Source organism: Canis lupus, chromosome 8, assembly GCF_048164855.1.
Source record: "Canis lupus baileyi chromosome 8, mCanLup2.hap1, whole genome shotgun sequence".
Lineage (NCBI taxonomy): Eukaryota > Metazoa > Chordata > Mammalia > Carnivora > Canidae > Canis > Canis lupus.
Genome location: NC_132845.1, coordinates 75952769 through 75968026, shown reverse-complemented (window position 1 = coordinate 75968026; position 15258 = coordinate 75952769). Strand labels below are relative to the sequence as shown.

The 15258-nt window shown below is 47.6% G+C and overlaps 1 protein-coding gene and 2 pseudogenes across 15 annotated transcripts in view; 2 read left to right on the top strand and 1 right to left on the bottom strand.

Moving 5' to 3' along the window:
- CALN1 (calneuron 1) overlaps nt 1-15258 on the top strand; it is a 529301-nt gene that overhangs the window by 263468 nt on the left and 250575 nt on the right. For all 15 annotated transcript variants that reach the window (XM_072837564.1, XM_072837563.1, XM_072837571.1 and 12 more), the window contains one exon: nt 13845-13988. In XM_072837564.1, coding sequence (XP_072693665.1) covers nt 13845-13988 — 144 coding nt within the window. The remainder of the gene's footprint in view (nt 1-13844; nt 13989-15258) is intronic.
- LOC140637699 (nucleoside diphosphate kinase A pseudogene) lies at nt 3203-3776 on the top strand (annotated as a pseudogene).
- LOC140639264 (U4 spliceosomal RNA) lies at nt 8005-8073 on the bottom strand (annotated as a pseudogene).

The window sequence follows — 15258 nt, the reverse complement described above, 5'->3', positions numbered from 1 at the left end:
CCTAGGACCAGCTCGGGAGGCTGCTAGGGGAGAGTCTGATGTGGTGATGTGCTTAGTGTCAGAGAATAATAATGAGACAGTGGCTGTCCTGGGGAAGCCAAGACATGGCACAGGTCAGGGCTTCTCCGAGTATGGGTCCTGAACCATCTGTGCATAGTGAGATCCATTTAGTGACCTGGGGTGTGCGTCAAAAAGAAGAAAGAAATAGAATAGAAAGCACCAGAGCATGTCCCACACTGAAAGGGTGTGTGCTATTTCAGGAAGTGTGCGTTCAAAGAGGTAGAAAATGAAGCTTTGAGGTGCAGACTCTGGGGCTGGAAGACCTGGGTTCAGATCACTGCCCTGACCCAACCACGTGGCCTCGGGTGAAGGGTAATGACACAACCTGCCTCATGAGGTGTCATGAGGAATAAATGAGCTAATATTCCAAGAGTGCTTAGACCAGTGCCTGGTACATACTGAGCAGGTGATCAATGTTAGCTGTGACACAGTGGTTGGAACCAGAAGAGATTGCTGGGAGTTGATCATTTGTTACCTACACAAAAGCAATTTTACATGGTTCAACCTGGTACACACACACACACGCACACACACACACACACCTTCTGCAAGTACTACCGTGACATTATGCATCTGTCATGATGTGCAGTGCGTTTCATACTGTGGGTTGGAATAAAAAGACTGTGCTCTGCTGGCTTTCCCTGGCAAGGGAGTGGATATGAGGCATCAGTTTTCATAACCAAGTGTGATAGTTTTGTAGAGCTTTTGCTCTGGGGGAGCCCATGGCATGCTCTTCCCTTCCTTGTCATTTCAGGCTGGAGAGGTGTGCTGGGCTCCTGAGAGCTCCCCTTTACCGAGTTGTGCATCCAGAAGAGCCCATCTCCTGTTCAACCCTGGCCTCCTTCCTGGCTTTTCTTGAGTCCCGTGTACCGGGCTGTCCAGAGTCTTCTCCCTCTCCGTGAACTGACACAATGAAAACAAAGCTGTATTGCCTTTAAAAATAATCCTTTTCTCATTAAAAAACAACAGCAGTAAGAGTCCCTCACATTTTCTTGGGCTTACTGGTTGGCCTCCTGTTGTAAAGTTATGTTCTGTTTTCCAGCCTAGGAGAGATGACAGAGGTCAGGAGAAGGACTCGGTGTCGAGAATGATAGCCTGCAGGAGTACAAGAAAGTCCGACTTCCAGCCACTAGGGTGCCCTCCCGCCCCTTCCCTTTGGCTCCATGTGGATGCCTCCTCTTCCCAGTTGGGTGGCCTCTCCACTCTTCTACTTTGGTTTCCCAAGACACGGTCTTCAGCATCTAGGACAGTGCCTGACACACAGAGGGTGCCCAAGAAATATGTGTTGGATTGAAGTGAGCTGAACAGATATTTCCCTTCTCAAGAGAATTCCTGAGACCCTTGGGGAGGGGAGGGGGCGCGGGGCACTCCTGAGAGGTCGTCTCCTTCTCTCCACTCAGGTTGCTTCTGGTTTATTTCTGGAACTTGGATCTTATTCTTCTGGCTTCCACATTGGTGCTAAATCCACAAAATGATTTTGTTTTCTCAGATGTTAGTCTCTGATCTCAGGATATTAACGTTCATGGCACATGAACAGCATGATTTAGTGAAAAATTAATTGTATTAATGATTAGCATGTTGTACACAGATAAATTCCACTCGATTTGCTGCTTGCAATATTGCCTTATGTGCCCAATGATCCAGGGCCTTCTTTCTATTTTGGGCTATTTGCCTCTTTTTCACTGATAAGGTGCTTATTGCTGTGTGAGAAATGTCCCCTTCTGTGCGGAGGCACCAGACTTGTCCCCGTGAAGCTGTTCCGTCTGCTGGGCCCTGGAGATGTCCTGGCTCCTCCTGCAACAAACTGCCCGGCACCCTGCCCGAGGCGCTATCCCAGTCTGGAGTGGGGAGCACAGCTCTCCCCACACACCGCCTCTCCTTCTCCTGGCAGGGGAGCCCTCTTCCCCTCTGAGTATAGGCAGTGTGTGTGTGTGTGTGTGTGTACACGCATGCACATGCATGTTCCTGGGCGCCTCCTTTGGGCCAGGCTGAGTGTGGGGTTTACTCAAAGTCCGTGATTACCCTGCAGGTCTTTCTAGACGATATCTGAATTGTCTTCCTCCCCTTGCCACCCTTGTTTATGAACATCTGGATCTTGAACTTGAGGAGGGGATTCCTCTCTAAGTGATAGCTGGATGAAAGGTATATATCATAGGAGATTGGGATTCTCTGCCTAAAAATGGTGTGAAATGGAGGATGGTGATAACTGCCTTTTGGGGAGTGTGATACTGTGATAAAATAGGAAATTATATTTGATCTTCTTGCCTGGTTGTGGGAGCTCCTAAAACCCTGGGAACCTCTGCAGTGGTCAGTGTCTTTTCTCTGCTAATGAGATGACCGGTGGCTGGTGTCCTTGGATAGTTTCAGGGTGGGGGCTGGTTGCCAAAAAGACTAAAGTATTATTAGAGGGTGGAGCTTTTAGCCCCACCCCAACTTCCGGGGAGAGGAGAGGGCTAGAGATTGAGTTCTGTTATCAGTGGCCAGTGATGTACTCAGCCATGCTCACGTCATGGAACCGCCATAACAACCGTAGAGGACAATGTCCAGAGAGCTCTGGGGCTGGTGAACACATGGAGGTGCTGGGAGGGTTGTGCCCAGAAAGGGTATGGACACTTCACGCCCCCTGCACCCCTTCTGTACCTTGTCTTGGGCATCTCTTCCATGTGACTGTTCCTGAGTTGGATCCCTTAAAATAAACCAGTAATTGTAAGGGAAGAGCTTTCCTGAGTTCTGTGAGGCATGCTAGCAAATTATCAAATCCATGGTGGGTTTGGAGGAACCCCAGACTTTATAGCCAGACAGGCAGAGAATGGGCGGATGGACTGGCAGCTGGTGTCTGAGGTGAGGAGAGTTTTGTGGGACCTAACCCATGGGGTCTGCACTAACTGTGAGTAGCTAGTGCCAAAAGTGGATGAAATCACTGGACACTGGCTTGGTATCCAAGGAGTTGGAGACTTAGTTGGTGTGGGACCCCCCACCCCCGGTCCCCAACCCAGACCGCCCCCTGCCAGTTGGTGTCACAAGTGTCATGAGTAGAAATGGATACTGGTGGGCAACTTGGCAATATGTATGAAGGGCCTTAAAAATGTTCCTGCCCGGGCGGCACCAGAAGGAGTTGCGGCGGTAGCAGCTGGAAAGGACCATGACCAGCAGTGAATGCACCTTCATTGCCATCAAGCCTGATGGAGTCCAGTGCAACCTCGTGGGAGAGATCATGAAGCGTTTCAAGCAAAAGGTATCCTGCCTCATTGCCATGAAATTAATTCAGGCTTCTGAAGACCTTCTTAAAGAGCACTATATTGACCTGAAGGACCTTCCATTCTTTGCCGGCCTGGTGAAGTACATGCAGTCAGGGCCTGTGGTTGCCATAGTGTGGGAGGGCCTGAATGTGGTGAAGACAGGCCGAGTGATGCTCGGGGAGACCGACCCTGCGGACTCCAAACCTGGGACCATCTGTGGGGACTTTTGCATCCAAATTGGCAGAAAGATTATCCATGGCAGCGATTCTGTGGAGAGGGCGGAGAAGGAGATTGGCTTGTTCCAGCCTGAAGAGCTGGTGGATTACAAGAGCTGTGCTCAGAACTGGATTTATGAGTGACAAGTGATGAGGGAGCAGACCTCAGTGGTTTGCCCGTTCCATTCCCTCTCCCTCCCATGAGCAAGGGGCCAGGCTCTTGCAAATTCAGTTATTTTTGAGAACTTCCTTATAACCTGGAGGAGACCTCTTGGAACTGGGAGTGCTCCCTGTACAGTATTATGGGCTGCCATCAGATTAAAATGTTTCATCCCCCCCCCAAAAAAAAATGTTTCTGCCCTTTGACCTAGGATTTCCATTCTGGGATATTATCTTAAGGGAGGGATCATCAAAACACATGCAAATTTCCCTACAAAGACTACTGTGGCAGTGTTGCTTAAAAGTGGAAGTGATCTAAATGTCCCAGACTAGGAGTTTGGGGGACTCAGTTGGGCTATAGGCATATTATGGAACATGATGTAGCCATCAGAAATGATGTTTTATTTTTTATTTTATTTTTATTTATTCATGAGCGACACAGAGAGAGAGAGGCAGAGACATAAGCAGAGGGAGAAGCAGGCTCCATGTAGGAAGCCCAATGTGGGACTTGATGCTGGGGCTCCAGGACGCCCTGAGCCAAAGGCAGACAGACACTCAACCACTGAGCCACCCAGGTGCCCCCAGAAATGATTTTTTAAAGACTAATAACACAGAAGATCAAAATGATTGTATGCTAAATGGAAAAAGTATATATAAAGCTATAGAGAGTGCAGAATCCAAATTTAATTAAGAATATTTGTATCTGGGATCCCTGGGTGGCGCAGCGGTTTGGCGCCTGCCTTTGGCCCAGGGCGCGATCCTGGAGACCCAGGATCGAATCCCACGTCGGGCTCCCGGTGCATGGAGCCTGCTTCTCCCTCTGCCTGTGTCTCTGCCTCTCTCTCTCTCTCTCTGTGACTATCATAAATAAATAAAAATTAAAAAAAAAAAAGAATATTTGTATCTAAAGAGTTTGGAATAAAATGCCCTAATACTGTTTTTTTTTTTTTTTCCTAACATGTTAACCATGGTGATTGCTGACTGGAGAATTATATTATTTCTTTTCTTTATACATTTTGGGGGCATTTTTCATAAGCATACATTAATGTGTAACCTGCAAAATGTTGCCATTTTGGGGGCATTTTTCATAAGCATACATTAATGTGTAACCTGCAAAATGTTGCCTTCCTGGGCAGGTCCAGCTCTGGTGTTTGGACCCCAGAGGCCAGGTGCAGAACCCCTCGAGACAGAACACTTCCCTCCCTCTCTCTCCACTCATCAGCCTGTCTTTTTGTCTGAAGACCCTCCAGCCATTCTCACTCTCATACATACTCACATCTAATTTAATGATTTTCCTTCCAACCCTGCCTGGAACATTCTGTCCCACATGGGGTGCCCCTGGCTGGGATGGCCTTTCATTGTTAGCAGCTGGTCTAATCTGCTTTGTTCTTGTACTGTTGGGGAATTACCCATCCACTAAGCAACCGGGCATCCTAACATCAGTTCAGCTTTATCTGCCCAGGTGTAAAATTTGGGGGCTCTGTCCTTGCCCTTAACCCTTAGAAATGCCCCCAACTTTATGGCTGCCTGGTGCTACCCAATTTTAGGAAAGAAATGATTATTTTTCCTGTCCTGGGATCCTAAGTCTTTGTCTAATCTCACCACCTAGTAAGTTAGTTACTAAGATACTTTTCTTTCTGAATGCTGGAGAGGGAAGCAGTTGGCTTTGCTTTTAAATTCGAGGTGCCTTTGGGCCATGAGGTAATGAAAAAGGCCTGAGATATCCAGTATGAGCAGCCCCTCACTGGCCCACCAGCTTTCAGTGTTGAGTCTTCAAAGTTTTTCAACACTGCCCCTTTTCTGCTCCCAGGGTTACCAGTGACTCAGGGTAGGTCTGGCGCCAGGGAACATACAGGAGCCCTACTCCACTCTGGATGCTAACCTTAGATCACAGAGACAATTATGCTGCCTGGGAGGATGGTGACTACCGCCAGCCATATCTGTCCTTTTGCAAGTGCCTCCCGACAGGGGGCCTTGCCTGTAACCAGGAACCTGGACCCAAAGAATGCATCCCTTATGCCCCCTTGCCCATGCTGTGCCTTTGCTGGAAAACCCTCTTTGTCGCATTGACTACAATTCTCAGCCTCCTTCCAGGTTCTCCTAAGGCTCACCTTGCTTTGTTTGGGACAAGTTATGCTCAAGACTGAGATTGCTTTTGTCAGTAATTTATTTAACCAGGTTCACTGTGGGAATAATAATAATAATAATAATAATAAAAATAATATTTTATAAGCTAATAGCACACAGGGTAATGTCTCCTAATAAGCCAATGAAGAGATAGCATACTTCAAGCTAGTAACAGATTGATTATGCAATCATTCAGGCAAAGAGGGAGATGAAAGAAATAAAGTTCAAATTTAATTGGAGGTGTACCCTTCTATGAGTTGGTTCTCAGTAGAGTCAGCCTTCTAACTAAGAGTTGGATATCAGGTGCCAGCTTAGGTGTTTCACTGCTGGGGCATGTAGCTAGCAGGTGACGGTATGTGTGTTGGCAGGTAAGGCAGGCTGCTCTGAAGCTTATTATTCCAGGGACTGTTACATGGCTTGTACCACTGCCTATGAGGGGAAGACTTGCCAAGGCAGAAACAGATGTCCCTTCTCTTCCTGAGACTGTTACATGGTTTAAACACCACCACCAAGCAAGAGTAGGTTGGCAATGGCAGGAGCAAGTGTCTCAAGATCTTTGGAGAGTCGCTTAGATGCAGCAAAGGGTAGCCTCACCCAGACCAAGTCCTCTCAAGGTACTGGTCACACCTCTTGATTTTTAAAATGGAAAAGTCCACCGCGTGATGGACACCATTGCCATTACCATGGTGTCAAGGATGCAACAGTCCTCTCGACTTCAGGTATAAGAGTTGGAGGAAGAAGGTCCCTATATCCAACTTCAAAACAATTTCATCAAAATAAGTTACTCAAAACAAATTCAAACAACAAACTTTGCCTAAACAAGCTTGCAAGACATGGATTTGAAATCCTAACAATTCAGTAGGCAACACGTCTCCTTCCTGTATATTTCTAGGTGTTTCTGTTTCAACTTCTCTCTCCTATCTCCTGGGAGAGATCGTCTTTTTTTCTCAAGTATCCTTTATACTTACATCCTTTACGCCTCCTTTGTGAACCATGATTCCACTTACACAGATAAATGAACAGAGAAATACAGAAATGCCTCTAGGGCTGGGACCCCTCATCCTGGGGCTCTCCTGTGTTCCACTATAGCGTTCATTACTGTCTAAGTCTATGGAAGGAGCATAATGAAAGAGCACTTGTTGAGATGGATGCAGTCAGGGTTCACACAGCAAATAACCTGGCCGTGAGGCTCCTTTAGCCCCCTGAAGACAGTGCCAAGAAAAATCCAGCTCCATAAAGTGCATTAACAGAGCAGTGCTGAGCCCCACCCTGCCCCATCTAGGTGGCTGTCCCCCAGTCAGTGTTATTCAATGCAGGGACGCTTCTGATCCCTCCTCCCCCCACACAAAGATCCTCCTTGGGGCCCCGTCCCCCTGGCCCTTGGAGCCCTCACCCCTGCGTTCCCTAATTATTGAAACCAATTAGTTGTATTTGCAGACTGATTGAGTAGAATTAAATTGGAGCTCGCTCACACTAAAGCTCACACTGGGATTAAACCAGCATTTTATATGCAATTATGGTCATTCTGTTCCCATTTTCCATTTTGATTGTATACTTAGCATTCCTGTCAGCAATAGGTAGTCCCTTATTTCCAAATGCTCACCACATCTGGCTGCCTGGTGTCTCTCAGTGCCCTGTATGCTCTGTGGTCAGAATGCCCCTTCCCTTCCCTCTCTGAAAGAAAAAGAAAAGTCACATGGCCCCTGCCAGCAGCTCCATGTTGCTGAGCTCAGACTCCTCATCTTCTCATAGACTCTCCGGTGAGGCCTCCAGGTGAGGGCTCTGCTTTTCACCTCTTAGCCAACCAGATGCTAGAACCCTCAATTTAAAAAGCAGTCTGATCCGGGGGCACCTGGGTAGCTCAGTCGGTTAAACGCCTAACTCCTGATTTCGTCTGAGGTCATAATCTCAGTGTTATGGGATTGAGCCCGGCGTCACATTCCATGCCCAGTACAGAGTCTGCTTGTCCCTCTCCCTCTGCTCCTCCTCCTGCTTGTGTTCTCTCTCTCTCTCTCAATAAATAAATAAAATCTTTAAAAAAAAAATCAATCTGGTTTCTTTTTTCTTTCTTTCGTTCTTTCTCTTTCATTTTCTTTCTTTCTTTCTTTCTTTCTTTCTTTCTTTCTTTCTTTCTTTCTTTCTTTCTTTCTTTCTTTCTTTCTTTCCTTTCTTTCTTCCTTCCTTCCTTCTTTCTTCTCTTTCTTTCTTTCAATTAGCAATAATCGCGCCTCGGATAAACCTCATTGGCTACGATACTGCCACTGCGCAAAGCTCTTCTCTTTCTTTCTTAATTTATAACCACTGAGGGCTCCCTATGGCCTACAGCAGGGGTTTACAAACTAACTATAAAAGGCTGAAGTATGACTATTTCAGGCTTTGTAGGCCAAACCATCGCTGTCACAACTTCTCAATTTTATTCATATAGTACCAAAGCAGTAGACAGTAGACAAGAGTCACAGACAGTGTGTAGATGAGTAAGCATGGATGCATTCCAAAAAAACTTTATTTTCAAAGCAGGTGGTGGGCCAGATTTGGCCACTGGCCATCACTTGCCAACCAGTAGTGTGCAGAGTAAAGCTCGGCTCCCAAGGCCCTTTACAGTCTTGCCCTGGTGCACTTTTTCCCCTCATCTCTTCCTGTCAGGAGATTATGGTGTCAACTTTCACAGAGTTGTCTCTCTCATAATGGAAGGACATCCTTTGAGTTTTGTGTAGATTTGTATTATTGCTCTTGTCATTCTCTGGTATGAATATCCTGTCACCTCTCTGTTTGTCAGACTGGAATATAAGTTTCTCATAGCTTGGAAAGTTTCTTTTGCTACCTAACTGTTCTAGCACAGCATATGGCATACAGGAAGTGAACAGCAACTCTTCATTGAATGAATGGCCATATGAATCATCTCGAAAGATTCGTCTTTCACAGAGAAGGCAGAGGTCCTTCTAGATCTCTTTGGTCATTGACTTGGTCCCTGTCCTCTTAATTCTTCTAAATAAAAATCTGGAGGTTCTTATCTTGTATTTTCTGGTGCACTTCTGTTGGTATTCAATAATTGCCTTGCTGAACTGCATGTCTCCAGTTCCGCCATTTCTCAAAGACATGTATCAACAGAACACATCTTGGTCGTTAATAGAGTCATTGCTTCTTGTGCTTAGAACCCACATTCTTCCTAAAGACACATCTCTTTAGAGACTAAACAGATTCCGCATCTAATGGGGTTGAGATAGGAAAGGCTGTTGTTCCTCATTACCAATTGGAGTTTGCAAATTAGCACTGTGAGTTTCAGCCTATTCTTTAAGGCCAGAACATTAGGCAAAGAATATTGACTCTGGCTGATGTCTGGTGTCTGGTTTTCATCTGATGCGCCCTTTACTGAGCGGCCTGCCCGACAAGCCTGTTCTATATGAGAGCCCTGCCTCTGAGAGGCACTGTTCTCAGCCAAACTGACGATATCCCCAGGGAGTGTCATGGAACTTAGGAGGTGCTGTGTTGGGGATGCAGGTGGTACCGGTGGTGGCTTTGATAGTTTTAAGAAAACACACGTGCTGGTGTAGTGACAAGTTGATCTCCTGGGAACCTAGAGCATTTTGATTTCTAGTCCAGGCCTTGCTTGGCTCCAGAACATCAGGGAGGAGAGGTGCAGACCCCTGTGGGAATGCAGACTTTGGTTCTGGGAGATTCCATATGCAGAGTGCAGACTCCTGTTGTCAGAAGGTGTGCCTCACGATGCTTCCTTTCATGCTCCACAAACCCCTGTGGGAATGCAGACTTTGGTTCTGGGAGATTCCGTATGCAGAGTGCAGACTCCTGTTGTCAGAAGGTGTGCCTCACGATGCTTCCTTTCATGCTCCACAAAATGGCAGTTAGGCAGGCTCTCATCACCATCGCCATTGCCCCTTCTGCAGCCTGCAGAGGAATCTTGGAGGTGACGGAACCGCCTTGCTGGTGCCCGATCTGAGCATGAAATTGACTTAAAGACCAAAAGCACAGCATGCTTATGTAACCCTGAAGCACTGGGGACTGTAGCCCAGAGAGAGAATAAATTCCAGTGAAAAGCACACCACATTACTGGGTTGTTCCTAAAACTTGATCTGTGGTCGCCACTTCCCAAGGACGTGGAGAGGGGCCAGGGCCCCTCCGTCTTGCCAGCAGGCTGCCTATAGCCATAGGCAGGGGGATCCGGCCTGCTTCCGTCTCTCCGCTGTTTTTATGGGCATATTTCTCACACCCTGTTCTGCTATTAAAAATAAAAATAAAATGAGCCACACATCACATGTCTCCGGCTGCAAGACCCATTTCCTTCTAATAAGCTTCTTATTTGCCTGGGCTTCCCTACCCTGGAAAAATTAAATCCCCAGAGGCTCCTATTATGGATTTCTAGTGTTTTTTTCTTTTTTTTTTTTCCCCTCCTATCTGTTATTTTGCCTTTTTTTTTTTTTTTTTTTAAAGATTTTATTTATTTATTCATGAGAGACACAGAGAGGCAGGGACACAGGCAGAGGGAGAAGCAGGCTTCTTGCAAGAAGCCTGATGCGGGACTTGACCCCCAGGACCCCGGAATCACGCCCTGAGCCAAAGGCGGATGCTCAACCACTGAGCCACCCAGGCATCCCTTCTATCTGTTATTTTGAAAGAAAATGAAATTAGGGGGCTTTGTCTGCTTCTGTTTGCATGTGCATGTGCACACACACGTACACACTCTACCTGGGAGCCAGGAGCAGAAATTCTGGGCAAACAGGGAAGTACAGCTTTGTCTCACTTACCTGGGGCCACAGAAAACAGAACTCTGAGTTGATCTGTACCTGTGCTGTGCTGTCTTGGGCTTGAGCAGGGCCGGCCTGACTACTTACCGCAGACAGCAAACCATGGGGGTTTGAAGCCTTAATGGAGCACGTACCTTCACGGCAGGGCAGTTTCGGGATGGTCTCCATCTGCTTCCAGCAGCCCAAGGGTGAGGTGACCTCGGAGTAGCCCAGGTAGTGAGGTGGGAGCCGGGGGGCATGCCCATACAGTCCAAGTTCACGAAGATCCTTGATCAGGCGTCTGGAGTATCCACTGTAAGGACACAGGCTTGTTCATTTGTGGATCTAGGGCATGCAGGGGGATCACAGGAATGAGCCTGTCACCATGTCGACAGAAAGGGATCGCCCAGTCAGAGTGATCGTAACAGCTGGGGAGCTCAGGATTGAGTCAGAGGGATGGGGAGCTGAAATGTGCCTCTGGAAAGGAGACTAAGGGGCGGAGCTCAGCATGCAGCTGACCATCCGGATGGTCCACCTGGGACCCTGGCCTCTTTGACTCCAGGTTGGGCCCCGTCATCAGCTGACATTTTCTCCTGTTGCATGGTATGTGCTAGATCCGAAGTAAACTCCTATTATAGAGGCTAGGAGGAGATCTAACCCCACCCATTTTTCAGATGGGGAGATGGAGGCGGAGGGAGAAGCCTGTCCCGGTTCAGGGCAGGGCCAGACTGACTTCCTTGTGGGCTGACTCCCACCTGAGGGGACCCTGCATCTGCATCCTCCTGCCCTTGGCATCTGGGTTCCGGTCATGGAGGCTGTGGTCTCCACCCCACTGTCCTCGAGGGCTGTGTGCCCTCACCTCAAGCAGAGCAGTGGCTCTAAGTTCTTTCCGGGCCACCTGGGACTTGGTAGGAAAACATATGGCCGCCTTAGGGAGTGTTGGGCATGTTTCATTGGTGAGAAAAGCCTGAAAGTGCAGACAAACCCCTTGATTCAGAATTTGGACCAGACTGAAATTTTTTTCTTTATCCTCAATGGAAAAAAGAGGGGTGTTTGAACAGTAGATTAATAGGGTATGAAAGAGAACACAGGCTTCCTGTTCTTCTCTTAAACACTTTAACAATGTCCACAGATCCCCAGAAAAAGTCTGGAAGGACTGTAGGGATCCTCGTGGCCAACCCAGCTCATTTTACACATGAACAATCCGAGGCCTCAGGGTTTGGCCGTGGACCTAATTAGCTAATGCGCCTGGCCAGGAGCCTAGGGTCCCGGCTCACAGGCTGGTCTTCTGTCTGCTGGAGCCCACACTTAGTCTCAGAAAGCATGCAGCGTGCAAAATTAGTATTGATAGCAAATTTGCTACTAATATGTGATCCTTACTCAAACCCATCCTTCAGAGTGTGGGTGGGAGTAAAAACAGGAACGAAGCCGATGAAGAAAGACTGTGATTTCTGCACCAAATCATCGTTATCTTTAGATGGGACAGGCTGATGTCCTGTGAAAGGAATGAATGACCCACCAAACTGTAGCAGAAAGGGAGAGAACATTGGCCAGGGTGGGCAAAGACATTTTTTGTGGACTGCACAGTCCCTAACTCTCAGCCTTGAAGGATGACAGGATTCAGGCAGGTAAAGGAAGGCAAGGTGTTTTGGGTGGGAGCCCTGGATGGGATACTGCAGCAGTCTGAAAACTGGGGGGCCCCAGAAATATCAGGTCCTCATTCTTGGAAACTGTAAATATTTCCTTGGGGAAAAAAAAAAAAAGGCTTTTGCAGGTATTATGTTGAGAGTCCTGAGATGGAGAACTTATCTAGGATTATCTGGGTGGGTCCTAAATGCCATCACAAGTGTCCTTATAAGTGGGAGGAAGATCACAGACAAAGGAGGAAAAGGCGATGTGGCCACAAAGGCAGAGACTGGCATGACCTGGCCACAAGCCACGAAATGCCGGCAGCCACCAAAGCTGGAAGAGGCAAGGGACAGATTCTTGCCCTAGGAGAGCACAGCTCTGTCCCCACCTTGATTTTGGGCCAGTGACCCTGATTTCGTACTTTTGCTTCCAGATTGTGAGAGAATACATTTCTGTTGTTTTAAGTTACAACGTTTGCAGTGATTTGTCACAGCAGCCCCAGGAAATCAAATGGGAAGGGACAAAGCTTGTTTGGGTCAGGGAGTGGTTTAAGGTATTTACTGGGACATAGATATTTCGAGAAGCAGTAGGTAAATGGGTTAGGGCCAGTGTCTTGTGTGAGTTTCCAGAGTTCCTGTCCTTCCTTCCCAACTGGAATGTAGGGCTCTGGAGGAGAACTGTGAGGCCCAACGGATTGTTGTTGGTTCTCTGAGAGAATTACTCTTTGCTCCTCAGGTACATACAGTCAATACTTGTTGAGTAGCATGATGAATGTTGGCAACCCGAGCTTGCACCGGGTTTATTGATGAAAAGTCAAAGCTAGCCACATCTGGTGCTCAGATAGCATTGATGAACCTGTCATCTTCAGACTCTGATCTCGAATTCCCCACGCCATGTCTTGTGGCCGTGTGATGTGTTAGGAAATGCTCGGCCAACCTAGAACTGACGGGCCTCGGGGGCTCTGGAGGGAGAATGCAGAACAAGCCAGGTTGAGGTCAGAGGATGGGTGATCCCCTGCCGAGTGGAATGGCCTTATTGATAGCAGAGTCAAATCCACTGCCGGCCTGGAATGTGATTAAAGATGCCTTTTGAGCTTTTATGACACTCTTATCGATCTGAGGTTGTTTATAGCCGCAAAACAGCTGTAAATTAGAGGATGAAATAAAAACAGCAGGATACGTAACTCCTATCTTCCTACTAGGTTAAAAAAGCCTTCTGCGCAGCTCCAACAGCAGCAGGGAGCTGAGATACGAGTCTGCGGAGGGGGACTGTGTTCTCCTTTCCGGTGGACGAAGGGCCCAAGGGGCAGCTCTGTCCTCACAGCTGAAACCTGCTTGCTCCTGCTCAGGAAGTGTCCTCGGCGAACCTGGGTCTCCGCTGGGACCACTGTCAAATTGTGCGCTGACCGTGCTGTTTTAGGATGCTCAGGGGTGGTTTTCTTTTTTCCTTTCCCTTCCTTTCCTTATTTCTCATTTTGCTCTTTGCTCTGCCTTTTTTCCCTTTCCTCCCCCTTTCTTTCCTTTTGTTCCTCTTGTGGCCACTCTTTTATCTGCTTAAAGGGTTTTGACCTATTAGTATTTGTAAAGCAGTGAGGAGTGTTCAATATAGGATCACCAATAAATTCAATGCAAAAGACCAAGCCATGTGACCACCGGACTTTCTTTGCTTTCCCCTAGAGATTCGAGAGGCCTTTCGGGTTCTGGACCGAGACGGGAATGGCTTCATCTCCAAGCAGGAGCTGGGAATGGCCATGCGCTCTTTGGGGTACATGCCGAGCGAGGTGGAGCTGGCCATCATCATGCAGCGCCTGGACATGGACGGTGAGCTCGGGGTACACGGCGTGCCCCCTGAGATGAGCCAGGCTCATTGGCGAGACCTTGGTTTTGAAAGGTCTTGCACTTGGACCCCAAAAGCTTGGTTTCATGTGTTGGTTTACATATGAGGGCTGGCTCGGGGTTTTTCAAACAACACTCCATGCAGTCCCAGGGGCCTGCAGGGATGGTTCTGAGGCCGCCAAGGGAGGAGGGTGAGGAAGGAGGGCTGACCGGCGGAACAGCCAGGACAGATCTTTCCACCTGCCCTCCCTACCTTTAAAATAGCTTCACAGAGGTAGAATCCACATCCCCTAAAACTCACCCATTTAAACTGTGTGATTCATCGGCTTTTAGTGTATTCACAGATTTGGGGACCCAACACCATAATCAATTTTAGAGCACTGTCACCACTTCAAAAAGAAACTCTACCTTTGAGCTGCCCCCTCTCATCTCTGTACCCCCCAGCCCTAGGCGACCACTAATCTACTATCTGTCTCTCTGGACATTTCATATCAATGGAATCCTATGCTGTGTCGTCCTTTGTGACTGGCTGCTTTTACTCAGCATAATGTTTGCAAGATTTATCCCTATTCCAGCATGTATTTGTACTTTGTTTTTTTTATGGCCGAATCATATGCCATTGTATGGGTATAATAACAGCTTCTCCGCTCTGTGATTTACTTACTGGGTTTCTGTATACAACCTTGCTGGGGAAGAGGGTTTCACTGTGTTTTAAAAATTCTAGAAAGTGACACATTACCTCTTTCAGATTCTTTCCTGCTCCAAAACCTTGAGGCTGCTCCAAATCAGCTGTGACCCTCCTGACATTTAGATTTTGCCCTGGCTGAAGATCCAAGAAAAAAAAAAACCCTTATTTTTGTTTTTTTCAACACACCCTCTCTCCCTCCAAAGAGCAGCTTGATCCCAGGCCTAAGGGGTCCAGAGTGGTGGGCATTAGGACTTTCAGGTAGAGCATGAAGTATACAAGTGAAAAACAGGAAGCAGGGCATAGGGTCAGGAAGTCCCTTGGAGGAGAGACCATGGTAGGGAGATGTTTGCTTGGCCTGCAGCTGATTGGAAGACACAGCTTTCTCCTGTTATCTTGCTGGAATTGCTGGAAGGATGATAACAAGGGTGACCATATGGTGAATGAACTCCAGCATCAACCACCAAGTGCAGCTGTGGGCATTTATTTTCTGGTTCAGGAAAGAGATGCTTCATCAGGGGTGTTCAGCCCCAGCCTTGTCTTTACCACTGATTGATTGTGACTCACTGG